Source organism: Xenopus laevis, chromosome 5S, assembly GCF_017654675.1.
Source record: "Xenopus laevis strain J_2021 chromosome 5S, Xenopus_laevis_v10.1, whole genome shotgun sequence".
NCBI lineage: Eukaryota > Metazoa > Chordata > Amphibia > Anura > Pipidae > Xenopus > Xenopus laevis.
The window spans coordinates 30,066,708-30,091,181 of record NC_054380.1 but is presented as its reverse complement, the minus strand read 5'-3'; the positions used below and the strand labels follow the sequence as shown (position 1 = coordinate 30,091,181).

Below are 24,474 nucleotides of genomic sequence, written 5' to 3'. Positions count from 1 at the left end.
AGAGTAATTGAAGTTTATCAGAGCATAAGTCACATGACTTGGGGCAGCTGGGAAATTGACAATATGTCTAGCCCCATGTCAGATTTCAAAACTGAATATAAAAAAATCTGTTTGCTCTTTTGAGAAATGGATTTCAGTGCAGAATTCTGCTGGAGCAGCACTATTAACTGATTAATTTTGGAAACATTTTTTTTCCCATGACAGTATCCCTTTAAGTAAACCCAAAAGGCTGGTTTTGCTTCCAGTAAGGATTAATTATATCTTAGTTTGGATCAAGTACAAGGTAAAAATTTTGATTATTTGATAATAATGGTGTCAATGGGAGACAGCCTTTCCTTAATTCAGAGCTTTCTGGATCCCATATCTGTATTTACTTTTTCCATTTTGCAATTTCCATTTTTGCTAATTTACACAGTGCTCTACAAAATGTAAATAAATATTTGTTATATCATTTTTATCAGTATTGTTGAAATGAAGATCAAATATTTGTATATTCAGGTATATTTTGACAGTTTTTTACATGACCGCATGTAATGTATTCATAAATGTTTGCACATTCAGACCCATTTCCTTATAATTCATGCTGGTTTTCCGTTACGGGAAGCAGGACTGACATAGGGAATGCATTTAAATGTATTTGCTGATGACCATGTGTGTAAATAAAAGGAAATGCAAAGCTCTTAAGTCATAGCCCAATATTTTTGTGACTTCAGATGTTTGCTTCTCATTCCAGCATAGGTCGGTGTCTGTTGATCTAAACAGTGATCCTGCTCTGCAGATTGATATTCCGGATGCACTCAGCGAGAGAGACAAAGTCAAGTTTACTGTGCATACAAAGGTAATAATGCCAGAGTTCAAAGTTTTCATTGGGCATAAATGCATTCTACATTATTATCATGCAGTTACAGACATGCTGTGATTCAGATTATAAAGCCAATGTGGTTTCTTGCTCAGTAAGTGGGTACAAATGCTCTGAATTAGAGTCATGTGCAGGTCTGTTTTTTGTGATCCGACACAACCCCACCAGTGTTTCTTCTTGAACCTGAACCCACCCCACTCCCCACCAAACATGTCTGTAAACCAGAAATGTATGCAATGTATGAGATATGTGTGTGTATAACAATTTAAAGGAAGCCTTTGTTTATTTCTCTCAGACCAAACTGCCCAATTTTAAGAGCCCCGAATTCAATGTAACTCGCCTACATGAAGATTTTATCTGGCTACATGACTCACTCATTGAGACTGAAGAATATGCAGGATTGATTGTAAGTATTCCAAATAAGCCTCAGTCTATTTCTAAAGGACACATTGCACAGTTGTTGAGAAAGCAGCATTGGTTGAAGGAATTTAGCTCATAATTCATTTAATAAATTAATTATGTTACCTACTGTCTCCCCTCCATCTGAAACCGTTGATGTGCCATAAATGGTATATATTGATAGAATTGTTCTTGAATCTAAACTCTTGTGAGCAGGGCCCTCTAATCCTGTTCTTACTCTGTAAGCCTTTTTTTGTTGTTATAAATTAATGTAATGCATAATTTGCTAGTGCTATATAAACAAATGATGATGATAAAGATGGCAGACCACTTCCTAATCATTTATTATGTGTTTCAACATAAAGAAAAGTAATAGTATTTGCCAAAATTAAAGAATCTAACTGGTCAGGCTATAACTGATCTAAAGGACCTTTATGCAGACATGAGAAGCAAGGGTTGCTGATTAATACAAGATAGGGTCAGAAGCATATTAATTCTTCATTGTTGTGCAAATAACCACATGTTGACCCGCCACACTGATTGTTGGGTCTGCAAACAATGGCACACTTTCTTTAGAAATTGGCCAAAAGTATGAAAAATCTTTATGTGCTTCTAGCTTTAGTTTATATGGCTCTAAAATGCAGCACTTTTGCAACCCTATTTTAACTAGCCAATGCTTTTCCTCCTCTCTTAACAGATTCCACCAGCCCCAGCAAAACCTGATTTTGATGGACCCCGAGAAAAAATGCAGAAGTTGGGAGAGGGCGAAGGTTCCATGACTAAGGATGAATTTGCCAAAGTGAAACAAGAATTGGAAGCGTAAGTGGTAAATTTCACAATGTATTCTCAAGGTCAAGGATTAATAGACAACATGTAATAGTTCTGGCATTTTATTATATTAAGGGAAAGCTCTGAAAAAAACTTGTTTTACCCATCCTACCACTTATTTACAAAGCTTATATCGGCGGCCATTAGTTTTATCCCAGCTACTAGCTCTTTTGGCTATAGACTGATTTTAGTGTTAAGGTGTTCCATATACTTGCATATTTCAGATGGCCGACAGACAGAAACAAAAATAAGATAAGGATATGGAGCATTGAATTGGTCTGAAATTCCCATTATACGTCTATCAAAGCAAGAATGATTGGAGAGAGTTTGCTTCTGATTCACATAGAGTGGCTTCATTTTTAATTCCAGGAGGAATGTTTTGTTATGTTAAATGGGTAGTTCACTTTAAATGGGTAGTTCACTTTAAATTAACTTTTAGTTTGGGGTAAAGTGTGATATTCTGAAATAGTTTGCAGTTGTGGTTATCATTTTTGACTCCAAGGGTCGCTCCCATATGAAAGCTGCGAAAGACAAGGAAGAAGGCAAAAACTATAAAAATAAAAAATAATAGCAAATGAAAGTTGCTAAAAATAGGATTTTTGTTTGTTTTTTTTTATCATCTAAAACAAGCAGCATATTTAGGCCTTTAGTATGTATGGCGTTTTGACTGTTGCAATGCCCTTAGGGGCAGCTGGGGCAGTAAAAATGCACAAATTAAGATCTTTTTTTGTATGTTTAGGCTCTTCCTAAGAGCAAATGCTTTGTGAATATCTCATACACTAGATCTCTACTTTGGCTGACACTATAGCAGAAGGAGCAGCTGGCTGCAGAACGTCATATTGATAAAAGAAGAAATATTTCTCAGGCTAGCACTGCAACCTACTGAGACCTTGGTCTAGCCATTGATGTTTCAAGCTGTGAGTGAGTCGAAGGACTTGATCCAGTCAATCAAAACACCAGTGCTTACAGATATGTAGCGTGCGTGAGCCCTAGGTGCATTTGCTGTTTAATCCAATATGCTTGTATCGTGTGTTCATTCCTTCCTCTGTTCCCATTATGCCATAAATCTGGATGTTTGAATTTAGAACACAAAAAAATGGACTGAAATAAAACATCCCATGTTCTAGAAGGATTGCATATGCCAAGGAGATTAAAATAACAGCCCGCCAGCATTCTGGGCCAGCCAATACCCCTTAATGACTGTAGACTTTACTGTAATGACATCAGATGTATTTTTAATGAAGAAGTATTTGACATTGTTTAGGTGCTATCCAGTTGCACTCTGCCTGGATTGTAAGGGAATCCCCTGCCATTGATGCTTTTGTTCACTGTCTTCTCGCTATGCAAATGTATTCCTCTGTCTGTGTGAGCAGAATTCTACCACCTCTGTCTGCCTATCAGAGAAGCTGAGGCATTTGTAGTTTTTGGTGATGATGAAGCCTGGCCGATTCCATCCCAGTGATTTCTGGCAATGATCTCGAGCCAGGAGGTCTCCAGTGTTAATGCTTGTGTTCAAAATAACATTCATGGACTGGACTGGAGTCTGGTTCTAGCAATTGGGCAGGGGGTCTCTAGGTGACCTATTCTTACAGAACAATGTTATGTCTTCTTTCAGGCCCTACTTAGCTCATAATACATTTACAGATATATAAGATATCTAATCTAAACAGTCTTTTAATTGTCATATATACATACAGTGAAACCTCAATCTTAAAGGGATCCTGTCATCGGAAAACATGTTTTTTTCAAAACGCATCCGTTAATAGTGCTACTCCAGAGGAATCCTGCACTGAAATCCATTTCTCAAAAGAGCAAACAGATTTTTTTATATTCAATTTTGAAATCTGACATGGGGCTAGACATTTTGTCAATTTTCCAGCTGCCCCAGGTCATGTGACTTGTGCCTGCACTTTAGGAGAGAAATGCTTTCTGGCAGGCTGCTGTTTTTCCTTCTCAATGTAACTGGAGTCTCAGTGGGACATTGGTTTTTACTATTGAGTATTGTTCTTAGATCTACCAGGCAGCTGTTATCTTGTGTTAGGGAGCTGCTATCTGGTTACCTTCCCATTGTTCTTCTGTTTGGCTGCTGGGGGGAAAAGGGAGGGGGTGATATCACTCCAACTTGCAGTACAACAGTAAAGAGTGATTGAAGTTTATCAGAGCACAAGTCACATGACATGGGGCAGCTGGGAAATTGACAATATGTCTAGCCCCATGTCAGATTTCAAAATTGAATATAAAAAAATCTGTTTGCTCTTTTGAGAAATGGATTTCAGTGCAGAATTCTGCTGGAGTAGCACTATTAACTGATTCATTTTGAAAAAAACATTTTTTCCCCATGACAGTATCCCTTTAAGTACCCTGGTTTTTTATTTGTGGTCCTACCAATTTATAATGCGTTTCCCTGTTTTCCTGGATTTTACATCAACATTTTGTCATGATGTACCCAAAATCTGCTTTTTTTCCCTCTATGAATATTATTTGTAAGGATGCACCAAATCCAGGATTCGGCCTTTTTCAGCAGGATTTGGATTCGGCCGAATCCTTGTGCATGGCCAAACCGAATCCTAATTTTCATATGTAAATTAGGGGTGGGAATGAAAAATCATGTGACTTTGTGTAAAAAACATTTTTCCCACCTTTTCCTTTCCCTTCTAATTTGCATATGCAAATTAGCATTCCGATTTGATTCGTTATACAGCTGAATCTTTCACAATGGATTCGGGGATTCGCACGAATCACAAAAAGTGGATTCTGTGCATCCCTAATTATTTGTGAAATAAAGAGGTTTAAAATACTAAACAGACGTATATTTAGCCATGGCTCTGCCTGTAAATGGTCATTATGATTATTCTGCCCCTTATAAAGTCATGCACCAATCACATATTGCTTTAGGTTGTGTAGGTGACTGACGGAGAGGCCTTGCACATGCCCCCAATAGTGTAACATTAATGCTGCAATGCAATATTTACTTGTTATTAACACAGTAAATATAGCATCTCAACGTAGAACGGACTCCGTACTTAAATGCTTTCAGTACTTGAAGAAAAAGTTACTTTAACACATTTCCCTGGTTTTACATTTTCACAGATCCCCTGAAAACCGTAAAATGGGGGTTCTACTGTATGCCATAAATGCATAGCAGCAGGGCCGGAACTAGGGGTAGGCACGTGCCTAGGGCGCAAAGCTACATACCTGCTCCGTCGCCTACCCCATGTCCGGTCCCCATACGATGATTGGCGCTTCTGCGCATGTGCATACGCTGATCGGCACTTCTGCGCATGCGTGCCGGCATTGACATGCACATGCTCGCCGGCATCATCAACTTGCGCATGCGCGCGCTCACCCGGTGCTGCGGCTGCCCAGGTCACTAGGGCGCCTGGCCAGTGTGGCCCGGCTCTGCATAGCAGAGACGTAGACTCTCAAATCTTAACCATCCTCCCCTATCCACTGCATTGAGTAACACTAGGGCGGTAGCTCTACAGTTTGGAAACTGCTACTTTAGGGTGCGGCAACAATTTTCATATATCTTTGTGAATCATAATTTTGAGTGGGGGGGGGTGTTGCGTCTGTGTACTACTGAGAACTAAAACTGCACATCGATTATTTGGCAGACACAGTGTAGCAGATGTCGTTATTGGCACAAAGCAGAGTTGCATTTTTGGCAGCTGGTCTTTAGTTAGTTACCGGTTTCTTTTCTCTATATTGTGCATGGAGCTGTGTCCTGCTGGGAATGAGGATGCCTGCACATGCTGTTCTGGAATGTGTGGTTCTGCCAGGTGTTTACATCTGGACAATACTGGGCTGCCAAGCAGTGTACTACACATAACAACACTTCTTTTTCCCTGTAATTTGAACTGGCATTTTACAAGCAAACAAGGCAGATCTTGGTTAGGACATGCAGTTAGCATCTCTGTAGTGGAAACATTTCTAAATTTATTGGCTTAGTTTTACAACTGCAACTTCCAAAGTGATGTCTGCCAGCTGTTGTTAGACTACAGCGTCCATTACCCTTAAGCTCCCCATAGAAGCAAAGATTTCTCTTGATGAACGACCGATTTTACGGAAGTCCGACCAATCCTTCGAAATTTTCGTGCGGTTAGTGGGATACAAACGATCGTACATCTTATGATTTTTCGTCCGACATCTGTCAAGAAATTGATCGGCCAGGTTAAAAAATCTTTGTCGGTCCCAGTGCAATATATCTATGTTTAGTCAAATACAAGAGTCCTCTGCACTCAACCCATTATCAATATATTTAAGACAGAAGACATTTTGTGCATACTGCTATTGAAAAATGCCTTACCCTTTAAACAAAACAGGGATTGTTTGTCCATATATTGCAATATATTTAAGCTGGCCAACTACGTCAAAGTCATCCCATATCTGGCCAGTCCTATGCTTTTCCTGGCAAATTGGTCTTTTTAGTTGATGGACAATTCTTACGATTGTTCCGAAATAATCGTGATCTCACGATGAGGATCGGATCTTTTAAAAATCTTTACAGTCAGCAGCAGGATTTGCTTTCAGTCACTAGCTAGTGAGTCTTTAGGGGGCTCCTTGCTCCTGTGGATCCCTGCAGGTTTAGCTGCTTCTATATATTGGCAAAATATTGCATTCCAATTGTTCTGGTCGTGAGGGTTTACGGTCATAAATGTAAAAACATTTTAACTGTTTCAATAACTGGCAACTCCCATGCATATGAATACACACAACTTAATAGCAATATATTCACCAAGTTATCTCTACTCCCATTCACTCATTTCAATAACTGTCAGCTCCTTTGCATATGAATACACACAACTTAGTGTACCTGTCACTCAGACACAGAAAGCTGTATAATAAAAGTCCTTTTCAAATTAAACATGAAATTCAATTTCTATTTTTTTATTAAAGCATTCATAGCTGTTGTAAGATCCCTTAAAATTCTCAGCTGTCAATCAAATATTGCTTGCCTCTCCTCTATGCCTTAGGCATAGAGGCAGAGCAGACAATTACTTTCACTTTCCATTCAGCACTTCCTAGATGTCACTGCTCTCTAGTGATGTGCGGGCCGACCCGATACCCGAGGGACCCGCAGGTCGGGCTGGTTCGGGTTGACCTTTGCAGTGCTCCTCGTGGGCGGGTGTTGGTTGAGCTCTTCTCCTGCTCTCCACGCCCGCCCCCTTCAAATGCCGGCATCCGACTTCCGGTTTTATAGTGTCGCGTCTGCTCGCCCATTTTGTGACATCATCGGCGGGGCAGGTCTATAAAAGGACCCCTGGAAGCGGGTGCGAAAAAAATACTGACCTTCCTATATATTTATATTTATCTTTTTTCCCAATTAATAACATTGGGATCAACCGTCAATTTTACCGGCCAGGTGGCAACCCTAATGGGGATGGACATCAGGTCCCCCATTCTGGTACACAAATAAGATTCTGAGATGATGCAAGGCTTGTCTTAATAACAGTGTCCACAAAATGGCTCCTGCCTGCTTGATATAATTCTGAATTCCCAGACTGAAGGAAGCAAGATTCAAATATAATTATTTTGTAATTAAAGTTCATTTTGCTTGTCTAATGTGATAAAATAGGATTTTGAATAATTTTTGGGGGTGACGGGTCCCCTTTCATAACAGTTTATGCACCAAGTAATATCTACTCTCATTCTATACTATTTAATATAAAATACAGGTATGGAACCTGTTATCGAGAATGTTGGGGATGTGGGGCTTTCTGTTTAACGGATCTTTCCCTAATTTGGATCTCCATACATTATCTATTAGAAAATCATGCAAACATGAAATAAACCCAATAAGCTGGTTTTGCTTCCAATAACGACTATATCTTAGTTTGGATCATTTACAAGGTATTGTTTTATTATTACGGAGAAAAAGGAAATCGTTTGATAAAAAATTTAATTATTTGATTAAAATGCAGTCTATGGGAGATGGCCTTTCTGTAATTCAGAGCTTTCTGGATAACTGGTTTTCCGAATAACAGATCCCATACCTGTATATGCAAGTTTAGCCAAAACCCTAAATGACACTTTGGGGCTTAGGAGATCCCCAGAATGGTGTTTCTTTCTCTACAGAAAATACATTTTGCATCCCAGGATCTGACCTTTTTTTTTTTTGCATTTGCAGTGAGTATTTGGCAGTGTTTAAGAAGACTGTGGCAGTGCATGAAGTTTTCCTGCAGAGGATAGCATCGCAGCCTATTTTATGCAAAGACACCAACTTCCACATATTCCTAGAATACGACCAAGATGTGAGTGCTTTTTCTCTGTGTGTGGTTGAGAGCTTTTTTCTCTGTTCTGCTGCATTATTGTTGGTGCTGTTAGTAAGTATTTATACCCTTATGCATTTTATAATTATAAATAAATATATAAATATATATATATATATATATATATATATATATATATATATATATATATATATATTTATTTATTTATTAGGTTTTGCCTACATGGTACATTCTGCTATTTGGTAGTAAAACATTTGAACTACAGAAGTGCCAGAGTTTGCCTTCTCCAGCATTTCCCATGATTCAAGTGTTTTACCACCAGCTATTCAAACTGACACCAATGCAAAGGTACTTTGACATTTTGCCGTCCATGTTAGATCTCCTCCATCTTGGACGGCAAACTATAGTATTTGTCATTTCCCTATAGTGTGAAACACATTACTCTTGCATATTCATTGCAGGGCAGTTATATAGACTATAACAAGCTTAATCTTGTACACTTCTAGCTATATGGAACATAATGTTTCACTAAGAACCTTAATGGGGTTCCAATATCTGTTTCTTCAGTATTTGTCCTTATTCTCTGTTGTTCTCATAGTTAAGCGTAAGGAGGAAGAATACAAAAGAGATGTTTGGTGTCTTCTTTAAGAGCATGGTAAAAAGTGCAGATGAGGTTTTGTTCTCTGGAGTAAAGGTGAGTGCTCCCCTTGTGTCCTCCTTCTATGATACACACAGGATATTCTGGAGACATTAAAATCTCTTCTATGACTTAAATTTAAAGGCAGCCGGGACAAAGTCAGTTGTACTGTGGGATTGCTGAAGCATTGTATTTTGAATTGCTGGCTACAAGAGTCTCTAATTCTCTTCATTATGTGCTTTTTACATTGTACCCAAGATGCTCACATACCCTGATTAGGTTCATTTTACAGCACCAGGTATAGCAAGACAGTAGACCGTACTTATTGTGCCTCATACTGGGTGTTTGTGGGTATAAATATGTAGCTTTATCTGGCATATATTTTATAATAACAATGATTTTCTAATTTCACAGCAGAAAGAGCTTGGTTATTTCACACAAATTACTAGTATTATTCAGTGACTTTCCTAATGGACACTGGCCCATGGTGTAAAATTTGAGCATTGGCCCTATCCTTGGCACCACTAAACTGCATATTTTCACTTATCATCCGCATCTTAATCCTATCTATTCTTATGCCTCTACCCCTGCAGTTCGGTGGCTCCTTTATACTGCATTTAAAAAAAAATTCTAAGTAAAAATTCTGAATTCTTTGTGCACCTGGGGCCACCAAGATCTTCTGAGCCCCAGCCTGTTTATATCCATTGTACAGTTACACCCCTAGAATTATTTCACAGCTGCTTGTTTCACACAGAGCCTATTATTCAAAGCCTCAAATGCTAATTTTATTAGATTTTTTCTTTTTAAAAGTTCAGGTTGTTTACTTGTGGTAGTGTCTCTGTCATCTCCTGTAGGAAGTTGATGAGTTCTTTGAGCAAGAAAAAACCTTCCTGGTAAACTACTACAACAGGATCAAGGACTCCTGCGCAAAAGCTGACAAAATGACAAGAACTCACAAAAGTATGTGCACATGGAACACAATTCTACTTTTAGCCATTTTTGTTTGCTTTACATTTATAGCGCTATAGCTTTAGTATAATTATGGTTCTAGATTAATCATATGGCTGAATGGTATTGAATAGTATGGATATTTGCTGCTTATAAACACAATTATTCTTCTTAAAGCAATGTAACACTGCTTAGGTCTTTAGAACAGAATATCACATATGATATTTATGTGTGAAACCTGTTATTATGTTTGCATTGAGTGGACCTGAAATCTTTCTCTTTTATGTGCAGCTGTTGCAGATGATTATATTCATATTTCGGCTGCACTGACGTGTGTAGCTGAAGAGGAGACCACTCCAGTTAGAAAGTAAGTCATGGCGTACAGCTTTAGGGAAAGGAATGTTTGAGTAGGAAGTTATTTGAAATATTCCGTTTGTTATGTAGAAATGATCCGTATTGCTAATGCTGCAAATTCTTGTACAGAACATGTGACCCAAGGGTATAGAAAAGTTTAACTAAAGCTGTAGCAGGACATTGGGAATATTGAGAGTTTTAAATATAATCCCTAAAAATTATGAAATTACATTATAAAATGCATCCATTGACATATTTAGAACACTAGAAAGATCCACTAGAGGGCAGTATTGGTTTTAATTTTTATACAGGAACTAATCGAATAGCTGGAGCTCAAAAATATTTGGAGTTATTTTTTTTTTTTGCTACTTATGGCTGTGAGTCATTCCAAACACTGTACAGACAGACTGAATTTCCAAGTATCAAATAAAACTTCAGATTCTGTGGGATTAGGTAATGTATTGCTGCCCGGTGTTTTCAGTGCAGTCGGCTAATTATCCAATATATATATATATATATATATATTATATAACAATTTTGCAGGCCAGATATTAAAATGATCACAAAGTCTGGAGTCCTAGGGAAGGCTGGGGGGCAGTCAGAAATTCAGAATCAAGCTGATCTGGCAACCAATTGAAGAGTATTGAGGAAAAGACCAGGCAATGCTACATAACATATTTAAGTCCTATATTTGCTTATATTCTACGACCCTTGACGTTCATATTTAGGGTGTCCTTTACCATTGTATGTAAGAAATTATGTGAGATAAATGTGACAAATTGCAATATTTAGGCAATTTTCAGAAATGTCATAAAAACCACTGCATTTAGCTCAGCTTTGCAGTTTGGTAGTTTGAAGTAGAAAGACATAATTACCCATTTTAGATTCGTCCTAATGTCTACTTTCCAAAAATGTATGGTTTTAGGGGTCACCATAATGTTTGATGATTTTGCCCCACATAAAACTGGCAGTGTTTATAAATTATGGTAAATGAAAGCCATCAAATAAGTATGCACAAGGGAGATTTTGGAGTCTTTACATGACATACTTCGATAAACCTATGTACATTGGGTATCACACTGTTTAGTGGACCCCAGGCTTCATATATAGGGTTTTATCTTGGGCATAATAGTAAGTAGGAGATTAGATGCTGCAAGGTGGAAGCTTTGAGGTGATTTTCGGAAATGTCACCAAAATTGCCAAATTTAGGAAAGGTTTGCAGCTATGTTATTTGCAGTATAAAGACATGGATACCCAATTTGAACTTGGGGTAATGTGTACTTTACGAAAACATATGGTTTTCTAGGGTGAACTCTAGGGTTGATTTTGCAGTACCAGATGAGGGTGTCTTCATCTTGGGGCCCTTATATGCCACATACTTGGGTAAACTTATGCATACTGGGTATCAAACTGTTCAGCAGACCCCAGGCATTCATATTTAGGGTCGATTATCTTGGTACTTAACAGTATGTGGGAGATTAGATGCTGCAAGTTGGAAGCATTGAGGTGATTTTCGGAAAAGTAACCAAAATCGCCAAACTTAGGAAACATTTGCGGCTTGGTCCTTTGGATGAGAAAGACGTGTACTCAATTTGGATTTGGTGGAATGTGTACTTTCCAAAAAGATATGGTTATCTGGGGTGAATGTACTTTTTTTTTTTTTTTTACCTTTGCCCCTCAAAAAATGCTGTAAATTTGTTGATTTTGCAGTATCTGGAATTACAGAACTGATAGCTTGAAAAAAGGGGTCTTCCTTTTGGGGCCCCTATATGCCACATACTTGGGTAAACCTACATATTGGACATCAAACTGTTCAGCTGACCCTAGGCATTCATATTTATAATGTTTTATCTTGATACTTAGTATCTGGGAGATAAGTTGCTGCAAGGTGGAAGCTTTGAGGTCATTTTTCAAACATTTTACAAATTTTTATAAAAATTTAGGAAGGAATTGCAACTCGTTTTGGAGTTGAGGAGCACTGCTTTGAAAATTTGGTAGTGTATTGCTTGGAGTTTTTGACCTATACAAGTGACAAATCTCCATAAAACTATATCTATTTGGTATTGGCACGTTCAGGAGACATAGAACTTTCCTATTCTGCTGTGTTCTTGTGCATAAAATAAATTATGTTTCTGATATATTATGGGAAACATGATTATTTTTTTAATCCTTAGACACTTAGATGCCTATATCTTGTTACAGAAGTGGAATTACACCGACATTCTTGCATACTTTGAAAGCTTATGTTGTGCTGAAAAAAACAATATATTGTTTTCCTGGGTAAACTAAAAGACCCCCCCAGGAACGGCCCTTAAAGTGAAAGAGTGTAAAATGGTCTGGCAATAAAAGTGCCAAATCGGCCAGCAGTGAAAGGGTTAAAGTGAGAATGCAGAAACAGTATTTCGTTAAATATATGTGAGTGCGCTAAAAGGAAAATAAAACACTAGTACCCGCTATCATTATTGATGTTTCAAAGCAAGGTTTTCCTATGCTTCTTAAAAGCTCTAAAAAGTAGGGATGCACCGAATTCAGGGTTCGGTTTAGGATACGGCCAGAATTCGTGCTTTTTCAGCAGGATTCGGATTCGGACGAATCCTTCTGCCCGGCAGAACTGAATCCGACTCCTAATATGTATAGATAAATTAGGGGCGGGAGGGAAATTGCGTGACTTTTTGTCTAAAAACAAGGAAGTAAAAAATGTTTTTCACTTCCCACCCCTACTTTGCATATGCAAATTAGGATTTGGTTCGGTATTCGGCCAAATCTTTCGTGAAGGATTTGGAGTTCCAGCCAAATCCAAAATAGTGGATTCGATGCATCACTACTAAAAAGTCACGATTTATCAAGTGAAAAAACCACGAAAGCCTATCATGCCAAACTTCGCCAAGTAAAAGTTATTGAGGTGCTGTAGAAGTCAACAGGAGGAGCGCTAATCCTATTAGATCATTTTTAAACCAATCACAATGTTTGAGGTTTTTGGATTTTTTTATCGGTTTTTTTTTTTCCGCTTGTACTTTTATAATTTTAACTTTTAATAAATTCAATGACAAATGTGTTTTTTGAGTTTGAATTTAGTTGTGGTTTCAAAAATCTCTAAAACCACTAAAATCCAACCTTTAAAAAATAAGCCCCCAGAAATACCAACTTTATTCCCCCACCCCCCAATTTGCAACAAGGACAGTGGCATATTTTTTTGCTGCTGAAATTGTGCAGAATGGAAACTCACCAATCTCTTTGCCCATGCAGATTTGTGGCCTGAGCTGTATATCACAACGCTGGTTTACTACAACACCGCTTTTTATTCTGGCCATTTGGCACATGTGGCACACCATTCATTTCAATAAAAGAAGAGGAGAGGCCAACTTGATAGCCCAGATGTTTGGTTAATAAAGTCTGGGTGTATTTAATTTATTTCTAAGAGAAACATTTTTTTAAATCCTAATAATAAAAATGTAAATGAAAGATGAAAAATTTAAGAAAAATCATCTGGTCAGATTATGTGAATATTTTATGTTGAAAGTCTGGAACTCGGTATGCGATGTGGTTTGGTCAGACTACATTAACAGTATCTTCGGAGACTTCATGTTGAAATCAATCAATGTAAGTGTATATTTTGGCACTCGCACAAGTATATTAAAAGAGACTCATACAGACACAACTTCCAGCTTCCTTTGTTTTTAAGACACTTGTGAAACGTTAGTGTTTATCCCCTAAGAAGGCCTCATTTTATTAGCAGTCTGAGTCAACTTTCCCTTTGCCCAGATAACTGGGTTTTGGGTGGACAGTTTAGTGGTCAGCAACCTCAGGTTCTGCCCATTGCCTTCCTGTTGAATTTTAAAGAGAGAAGCAGGCAATTTGCAACTTTTGCAGAATCAGCAGAATGATTTGAGTAGAGGATCAAGACCTTAGAAGCAGCTAGTCTCAATATTATTACTACTGTTGTTAGTTTTGTGTCACATACTGTACGTAACCATGACTTAAACAACTTGGCATCTGCAGAGGGTGCAGATTTAACATGCAGATAATATAATAATGGTATATGTACAGAACTGCTTCATGGCTGTCAAAACTGAGCACGTCCTAAAGGAAGTGCCCAGGGCAATGTTGCTCCTCCTCCTTGTCCAACATTACAGATAACAAAAGTGTTGAATTCTTGGTTAGCTAAACAAAGATTTATTACACTCTACCCATCTTAGACGCAATCTATACTTCCGAAATCTTAATGCTGTAAATTTAATTCAGAACAGATGCAAAATGGAGTTCAAGGTCTGTTATCATCTCCAAATCATCAGAAAAAAGTCCTTCAAAATAATTTTTCAAAATATAATGCAATCCTTCCGCATATTTGTATTTTCTTCGTGTGGATGTAAAAATCGTGGATGCAGCCTACTTTGTTATTCTTGTATCTGGAATATCTGCAGTTCAGAAATTAAGGTATAGGTTAAGGTCTTGGTATCTATTCCTCCATACAATTTAGCATAGCTGTTCTGAATTATGATGACATAGAAATGGCATAGATAAAGAAAAATCCTGTAAGGGCTCCGAATATATCTTATCAGAATGCAATGTTCAAACTCAAAATATTATTTCAGTTCAGATGATGGGTCATGAGCAGACGCGCAAGTGAAAGGGGCCACAAAGCTCCTGATACATTCATTCAGGCAAATGCAAACACATATATCAATGGCAATTTGTTGACTTGTAAAATCATTAACTTTCCATTTCTGGCACACCTTTGGGGGTTCGAGTATCACTTAGATGAACCCTGTGAAATTGAAATGATACCTGCTGGTGGTGTTGAGATCTAGAATTGCATTCATTAATTCAGTGTCTCTGTTCATGCATTCATGCGTTTCATCTGTATGAAAAACTTTCTCATTAATATTGTCTTGTTTTGACTTTATTTTCCAGATACTTACTAAAATTGGCTGAGTTGTTTGAAAGGCTTCGGGTGAGCTCCATTTATCCAACAAGTTTACAAATTATCCTGAATCCTAAACCCCTTTTGCTGAAGTGCACCTTTCCAAGAGAGAGAAAAACACTTTGTTACATTTTTTTTTTTTTTAAGAGTTTTTAATGCAAAATTACCTAGATCAGTGAATCACATAGCAATGTAGTATAATGTAATACTGGTGTCGCATTTGTATACAGTGTTGCTAGAAAGTTTGTGAATCCTTTAAAATTGTTTATTTATGTTAATGTAACCTAAAACATCATCCTAAAAGTAGATGAAGAAAACCTAGTTAAACAAATGAAACAAAAATTAGATCTGGTCATGTATTTATTGGGAAAAATATGATCCAATAAGTGAATCTTTAGGATTATCATATAATGTACAGGTGAAATCAGAGTGTGTTGATTTCATTCAATGGGATGACAATCAGGCGTGAGTGTGAGACCCTGTTTTATTTAAAGAATGAGGATCCAGCAAAGCCTGATCACACATACAACACATTTGTGGCTATGTATCATAGCTCATATAAAGGAGGTGTCTGAGGACCTCAGAAAAATAATTTTTGATGCCCATAAAGCTGGAAAGCGTTACAAGACTATCTCTAAAGAATTTGGACTCAACAGTCCAAAAGATTGTGTTCAAACTGAGGAAACGCAAGACCGTTGTTACCCTACCCAGAAGTGGTTGACCATCAAAGATAACTCCAACTGCAAGGCGTCCAATAGTCTAAGAGGTTACAAAGGAACCCAGGGTAACTTCTAAGTAACTGAAAATATTACTTTTTGACTTAAACGAGGAGTGTTACATTTAGAGAAAGAAAGACACTGACTTCCAGCCCAAGATTATCTCAACTCTGAAACTTGGTGGTGGGAGTGTTCTGGTTTGGGCCTGTTTTGCTGCATCTGGGCCTGGACAGTTTGCCACCATTGATGGAACAATGAATTCTGAACTATACCAGAGAATTATAAAGGAAAATATCAAGATTTCTGTCCATGAACTGGATCTCAAGAGACAGCGGGTCATGCAGCAAGACAATGATCCTGAACACACAAGTTGTTCTACCAAAGAATGGTTAAAGAAGAATAAAGTGAATGTTCTGACCTTAATCCAATTGAAATGTTGTGAAAAGACCTAAAGTGAGCGGTTCATGTGAGGAAACTCACCAACACCCAAGAATTCAAGCTGATGTATGGAAAAATGGGCTAAAAATACTGATTCACTTATTTTTGTCACCTCCAGAAATGTTGTTGGATCATTTTTTTTAATAAATACATGACCAAATATAATCATTTTTGCTTCAATCTACTTTTAGGACTTGTTTAAAAATCAGATGATGTTTTAGGTCACATTCATATAGAAATACAGAAAGGTTCCAAGGGTTCACAAACTTTCAAGCACCACTATAAATTCTCTAATCCTCATTGCTTTTCAGAAAGTGGAAGCCAGAGTTGCCTCAGATGAAGATCTGAAACTATCAGAGCTTTTAAGATACTACATGCTTAACATTGAAGCAGCAAAGGTAAATTTCTCTGCTATCTTCAGTTTAAATGCACTGTCATTTTTTTTTGTCTTGTGATAAGTGGAACATTGCAATCACATATGGGTGAGTACAGTGCATGTGCAGAAATTATTTAGTAAAATACTCAGATTTGCAAGGGAAAAGGTTATTGCTCTGTAGCAACCATAAAACATTTCCTTCCTTCATGTAGTTAGAAGATGCAATTTTTTTCTACTTCACTGAACACATTCTTTCACTAAACTAAGCAAGAAACCAGAACGGGGGTGTAGTGGATATTTTGAACGTACTTTACAAAGTCATTTTTATTATGTAGCTTCATTAATATATATCACATTATGTTTGTATACATTTAAATACTGTTTCATGCCTTGGAAGCAGCAATGGTACAACATGCTACACAGCCCAGTTTGGTCTGTGTTAAAAGTAAAATAAAGTTATTTTAAAAAAAGAATGTTTTAAAGAAGAAAAGTGGTTGTTGGTCTTTTCTGTTTGCTTGCGTTTTTTGAAAGCCTTTTCTGCTTCTCTTCAGCCAAGAATGTAAGTTATGTTGTTGATTTGGCCAGTAACCTAGCAGCTAGTATACAGATCATGCGGTTTGGTTTATATTTTACTTTATTATTTTTTGTATCCTTTCCTTGCAGAGTTTGCTTCAGACAGTTTTGTTGTATGTAGTGTCTGATAGCTGCTAAACTGGGGAGCTACACTACATAAAAGTGCAAATAATTCAGCAATCACATAAAAATCGAATCGCATAAAAATCAAGAAAGTGTCAAGAGTAGCTCTGGCCACAAATGTTACTATTTATTTTGAATGTTTAATCTCCCCTTCAAAATAAATAATTTCTTTAATCTTTAATGTTGTTTTCTTTTTTTTCAGGACCTCTTACACAGACGGACAAAAAGCCTGGCCGATTATGAGAATTCCAAAAAAGCCCTTGACAAAGCTAGACTGAAAAGCAAAGATGTGAAACAAGCTGAACAGCATCAGCAGGAGAGTTGCCAGAAGTTTGAAAAGCTCTCCGAGTCTGCGAAACAAGGTATTTCTTTGGATATTTTGCAGAACAAATAACTTTTTATGTCACCCTATAACATGTTTTCAGCCACTCTTATGCAACATGTGAGTGGGATTCAGCCCTGCAACTGATTAAGTACATACTAACGCTCTCTGGGATTCCTCTTGTTTAACCAGAGTGTGTGCAAAGCAGAAATTCCATATTTCTGCCTTTTTTTCTCCCAAGCCCCTGTCATTTTATGGTCTAATCCCTTCTTCCACAAGTTGGCTTCTTTACAGCCTCTCACATTAGATTCTCTTTTTTGCCAATCTTGATATTCTTCTTCCATTATGATGCTTGCATTTTTAATTTTTTCTTACACCTCTCATGCCTTCCTTATAAGAAGAGAGCTATCTGTGCCCCAGCTTTGTTGATCTGCACCAAAAAGTCCAATCTCCACTTGCATGCAGGCATATGCAGTGGAGCGGAGGTGGGCCTGAAAATGCCCGCTTTTGCATTTTCAACCCAACCTCCATTCCGCTCTGCTGTGTGTGCCTGCATGCAAGTGGAAGCTGTGCAGATCGATGGAGCCAGGGCAGGGACCGGATCTGCTTCTCTCTACAGAGCCAAAACTCTGTGTGCCCTCAGAAGTTCATGTCCATTATTCTTTGTTGCTGTCCACCAAATCAAATTACAGCCTGCAAAAAACTAGAAGAAACATCAACCCAAATAGTGTGAGAACCTATTGCTTAGGGTGATGTCACACAGATGACATATTAATGCTCTGAGGCAATAAAAATCTATATACTTGCTCTGTTTAAAAAGCAACATTAACTGCAAGGAAAACATATTAACCGTGGCGAATCAGCTTAATCACGGGAAGTTGAGAAAGAAGCCACTTTTCTGTGAATAAGCCAGGTCACAGTAATGGCAATTTCTGAAGACCTGTCACCTGCAGAAGTGGCAGTTTATCATGGGTGACAAATCTCCTTGTCTTCCAGTACCCTTAAAAGAGCACTTTGCCTCAATACAGCGACAGGCAGACCACAAATTCTTTCTTGCAACTGAATTGAATATGAATGTTTTATAGGGATTTTTTATTCAGTTCAAACAAATGCAGAAATCCAAGCTCTAGTAAAGCATTCACAAACTTTTTCTTGTAATGGCAAATGCTTTCCCTATTACAAGGAATTATGAACTGTTTCCAGATAAGGAATCTTTCCATAATTTCGATCTCCATACTTTGACAATAAAAAAATTGATGTAAACATTAAATAAACCCAATAGGATTGGTTTGCCTTCCATAAATATTGATTATATCTTAGGATCAAGTACAAGGTTCTGTTTTATTATTACAGAGAAAAAGGAAATCATTTTTACAAATTAGAATTAATTGATTAAAATGGAGTCTATGGGAGCTTCCCGTAATGTGGTACTTTCTGGGTAGCGTTTTTTTTAGAAAATGGATCCCAAATCTATATATGGTTTTTCACAAAGAAGCTCATCTGTCTCTTTTTGTTTGCAGAGTTGCTTGGCTTCAAAGGAAGGAGAGTAGATGCTTTTCGCAAAAATCTAGTTGAAATGACAGAACTAGAAATTAAACATGCAAAGGTCAGTAAAAACAGTAAAACAATAAAAAAAACAGTGCATTTTTGATGTCTAGCATCATTCTATGTTTGTTGTTAATTACAAATGAATGCAAGAAGTTTTTAAACAAATTCAGATATATTAAATACTGGGTCTTCAAGGTATGGAAGGACAGTGTAATTAAATGTATGCTTTTATATAGATGCAAATACTACTTACATGTGTCTAGTATTTGTAAATAAAACGTATCCTGCGTCTGTTGTGGTGGCCTCCACAATTGATGGATTGTAGCATTCCATAGTGGGCATTGCAGAAAACAGAGGCACTTAAAGTTCCAGCAGCCATCATCTTCAACATGGAACAAGGCGATGGATGGGGGGGGAGCAAAATAGTCCCTTTGAGTCAAAGGCAGACCATCTGTGGTTTCTTCTTAAAAGATATGTAAACCTTAAAAATAGGTGAATGTAAAATTGACGAGGGTGCTATTCTAAGCACTTTTGCAGTGTACATTCATTATTATAAATTTTTTTAAATTCCAAGACATTTAAAGATTCATGTACTGTTAACATCAGTGAATTTTGTTGCAACAGCGCCACCTGCTGCCCGTTTTCTGACCAAGTAGTCAAGGAAGTTGTCAGGAGAAAGAAAGAGGCTGCCCTGATGTTCTTCTGCTTAGGAAAAAAAATAGAAATCTCTCTCAAATCTTTCCTAACTAGAAAAACATCAGAGCAGCCTCTTTCTTTCTCCTGACAACCTTCCTGACTACTTGGTGGTCAGACTGGTCAAAAATTACTAGCAGGTGGCACTGTTGTAACAAAATTCACTGATGATAACAGTACATGTAACCTTTAATATCTTGGAATTAAAATAAATAATGCATGTACATTGCAAAAGTTCTTAGAATAGCACCCTCATCAATTTTACATTCACTTATTTTTAAGGTTTACTTATCCTTTAAGGGGGGAAAAAACCTATAAATATTTATACACCTTTATATATAAGCCCAACTGAATGAGCTAATGTGTGATTTTTTTTTTCCTTTTACAAAGCATATTTTTTCAAATATCTCCCCCAATTTCTATTAGAAGAAAATGTATTTTCTGGAATATAATATACCATTATTTAGTTATGTAATTTTATACACTCCTGCATGCCTTCTTATGACGATCGTCATGGTACAATCCTCCAAAGCGGGAAAATAAAAAAATATTTTAGCAAGTATGAAAAAAAGATTGATCTTTGATGCAAAGCATCACACCTCACGCCAAGGATTTATCCTAGTTATGATGTGTGTTTCTTTTTATAAATTCTGCATACGGCTCTAATGAGGGTCAGACTTTGGCCAATGGCTGTGCTCTAGGTCTAGGGATGTGCGGGTAGTGAAAACACCAACCTACACCCACCTGCAGCGGCTTTCCCACTGTTTTTATAAACCCACCTATAAAACAGAAAGCTGGCTGGCCTGCACATCACTACTGTGCTCAGAAGTGTTTCCACTACCCTATCACCATCTCATTTAGTGAACTTTTAGATACATGTGCGTCTGCATTGAGCATGTGTATACTTATAGGTTTTGCAGTACAAAAAGTAGACAGATGTTTTTTATAAGAAATAAATGGCATATTACAATTTAAGCAAATGCGGTATCTTTTTTGCTTACTATGGAAGCCATTTGTCACCCATGAACATTTTGTGCAAGGATATCTGCTTTCACATAATCCATTTTTGGCTTTAGCTCATTGATTTGCTTTTTCCTCAGCCAGAGACGTCACACTACATTATTATACTAATGCATTCTTTCTCTCTATTCCGCCTAGAACAACCTCTCCCTCTTACAAAGCTGCATTGACCTGTTTAAGAACAGTTAAAGTATGTGATCCATACGATCCAATTGCACTTCAGATGTCCCTCATCCAGACCAACCAAGTGGCATCTTTACATCTCATCTATAATTTCTCTTCGTTGGAAGAAACAATGTAACATATTTCACGGTTTCAAAATATTTTCTTAAAAATAAAAATGCTAGAAATGATGGCAGCCTGGCGAGCAACACACTCACTATTACTCAACACAATTCCCAGCATGCTCAGCCAGTGCCAGAATCTTGTAACTATACAACAACTGAAACGAGGCTGCTTATCAATTCCTGTACTACGGAAATCTTTTGTTTAATGCATCTGATAAATTGTGGGCAGGTATTTTAACTCTTAAGTAGGGATGCACCAAATCCACTATTTTGGATTCGGGAAACCAAATCCGAATACTAAATTAGGGGCAGGAAAGGAAAAAGTGGAAAAAATTCTTCTTTTGTGACGAAAAGTCACGTGATTTCCCTACCCACCCCTAAATTACATATGCAAATTTGGATTAAGTTCGGTCAGGATTCAGCGGAATCCTGCTGAAAAAGGCCGAATCCTGGGCGAATCCAGATTCGGTGAATCCCTACTCTACTCTTAAGGACTATATTTAATGTCTTCCTACTAGGGATGCACCAAATCCACTATTTGGGATTCAGCCGAATCCTTCATGAAAGATTCGGCCGCATACCAAAACCGAATCCTAATTTGCATATGCAAATTAGAGTAGGGAAAGGAAAAAGTGGAAAAAAATGTTTTAATTACTTGTTTAGAGACGAAAAGTCACGTGATTTCCCTTCCCACATCTAATTTACATATGCAAATTAGGATTTGGTTCAGCCGCACACAAGGATTCGCCAAAATCCGAATCCTGGATTCGGTGCATCCCTACTTCCTACACAGAGATGTTCAATATATAAGCCATTTTTCAGTGGAAGCTTTTTTCATCTAAATAAATATGCTTCTATGTTGAAATATATCAGTCTGTGTTTTTTGTTTTTGCTGGTTTTTTGTTTTTTTTTTAATAAGAGCAAAGGTTTTTTGTTTTTGTTTTTTCCCTTCATTGAAATAACAAGCTGTCCAATCAAAAAAGAGTTATTTAGAAATGCCAAGCGCTGGTTATATGAATTGACAGCGAGTGGGACAGTCATTGCGAACTTCTGTCTGAACCTGTACACTCATGTTTTATGTATATAAACGTGTTTTTTTTTTTTAAAAGTTTTTATTTTCAGGTTTTCAACAGAAGAAAAAAAAGATAAGAAAAAGACAGAGAGAGAAGGGAGAAGATAAGAGAGCGAAGGCAAAGGGAGCAGGGCAAGTTAACATGTCTAGCAATCAGGAACAGCACAGTTCAACAATTTACATTTCTCAGCGGATTAACCGGGTTTTCTCTGTAGGCCAACCACAAGCCCCATATGTTGGTAAATTTTTGCGGACAACCGCGGGAGAGGTATGTCAGTTTCTGGTTTGACAGAGAGCTGTTGACTAGATTCAGCCAGAATGGTAGGGACGGAGGGGCAGTAGATTTCCAATTCAGTAGGATGGCTTTCTTTGCGAAGTAGAGAAGTTGGAGATAGCAGCTTTTGGTACAGCGGTTCAGATCCAGGTCCTCAAATATGCCAAGCAGACAAACCAGTGGGGACACAATACGGGGCATGTCTAAGGCTTTAGAGGAATAAAACACAATGTCCTTCCAAAATTTCTGAATAGTGGGACAATGCCAAAATACATGCATATATGAACCAACATCACCCCCACATCTAAAGCAAATATCGGACGCATTAGGGAACATTTTACTCAGCCTATATGGAGTCAGATAGACCCGATTTAGGAACTTCATTTGAATGTACCGATCCCTCACAGGTATAGTTATCTCGGGGATCTGCCTTAGGCTGTCCTCCCACATGTCATCGGTCAGTTCAGGAATATCCCTCTTCCATTTACCCAGGACGGAAATTAGCGGATCAGGGGAGGCCAACCCCAGCAGTGTGTACGAACGGGAGAGAGGTTTGTTTAGGCCCTCTTTACGTAGATATTTTTCTATAGTAGTGTCTGACACGTTCAATGATCTCTCAGGGAATTGGGAGCGAAAGGCGTGGGAAAGCTGGAGGTACCTGAAAAACATACCTTGGGGCAAGCGAAATTCGTCTTTTAGAGCTTGAAATGACTTTAAGTCCCCTTCCCTTATTACATCCTGTAATTGCTTGATACCACATGCAGCCCATTGAGAGACATCAGGAATAGTGAGAAATTGAGGAAGATAGCTGTTACCCCAGAGAGGCGTCCACTTGGACCATGTTGTTCGAGACCCATGTGCCAGTTTTAGTGCTTTTTGGTAAGCATCCAGTACTGTTCGCATGGGGGTCGTGGTAGTGTGTCTTATAGAAGGTCCCCTATAAAGGAGGTGTGCTAGGGCTTCCAATGACCCCACAATGTTAGCTTCTAGGATTGTAGCTGTGTTGTCCCGACAGGGAACCAGCCACCAATGCGAGTATGTCAACTGGCCTGCGAGGAAATATAGCTTAAGGTTGGGAAGGGCTAGTCCTCCTCTAGCAACTGGGGCTTGTAGAGTTTTAAAACTTAATCGGGGGCGATCCCCAGCCCAGACAAGTCTCCTGATAAGCCTATCCACATATTTGAACCACTGGGATCTGGGTGTAATGGGGGAGTTGTGGAGGGCATATAAAAATTTGGGGAGGAAAATCATTTTAAAGAGGTTCACTCTGCCAGGGAGGGTAAGTGGTAATTGCGTCCATACATCAATTTTGTTGGCCAGCGCCTTGGTTATCGGGGACAAGTTGGCCTCCTCAAAACCTTTACAATCTTTCGTTATGGTGATCCCTAAGTATTTAAAGGACTGTACCACCCTGAGACGGCCAATGTTAGCAGCAAATTCAGCAGGGAGGGGATCTATGGGGAAAATCACAGACTTCTCTCGGTTGACCTTTAAGCCAGAAAACCTTCCAAAGTTGTCAATGAGGTCTAAGGCAGCAGTGAAGGCTCCTCTAGGATTGGCCAAATACAATAACATGTCGTCTGCGTATAGGGAGACCTTTTCCTCAAGTCTGCCTATTTGCAACCCAGTTACAGTCGGGGAGTCCCTAAATATAAACGTGTTTTTGATCAGCATAGTCATCATAGGGAAATGGCAGCAGGTGAAACACCCTTCCCTGCCATTCTCAAATCAAGAATACACGAGAAGAAGAAAAACAGCAAAAGTTTAGGGGAGGTCAATAAATTGTACAGATAATATAGCTGCCTCATCAAATTCCAAAATATAGTCACATTTTTGCTCTACTTTAGTCACCCAAA

At 38.0% G+C, this 24,474-nt stretch overlaps 1 protein-coding gene across 2 annotated transcripts in view; it reads left to right on the top strand.

The window, feature by feature from the left end:
* snx5.S (sorting nexin 5 S homeolog) overlaps positions 1-22,141 on the top strand; it is a 40,496-nt gene extending 18,355 nt beyond the window's left edge. The window contains exons 2-13 of one of the 2 annotated variants that reach the window (XM_041563935.1): positions 739-838; positions 1,155-1,265; positions 1,956-2,077; positions 8,214-8,337; positions 8,915-9,010; positions 9,808-9,913; positions 10,193-10,268; positions 15,167-15,206; positions 16,642-16,728; positions 17,605-17,764; positions 19,245-19,330; positions 21,124-22,141. In XM_041563935.1, coding sequence (XP_041419869.1) covers positions 739-838; positions 1,155-1,265; positions 1,956-2,077; positions 8,214-8,337; positions 8,915-9,010; positions 9,808-9,913; positions 10,193-10,268; positions 15,167-15,206; positions 16,642-16,728; positions 17,605-17,764; positions 19,245-19,330; positions 21,124-21,174 — 1,159 coding nt within the window. In that variant the 3' untranslated portion in view covers positions 21,175-22,141. 2 annotated transcript variants of the gene reach the window in all.
* Positions 22,142-24,474: the final 2,333 nt, after the last annotated feature.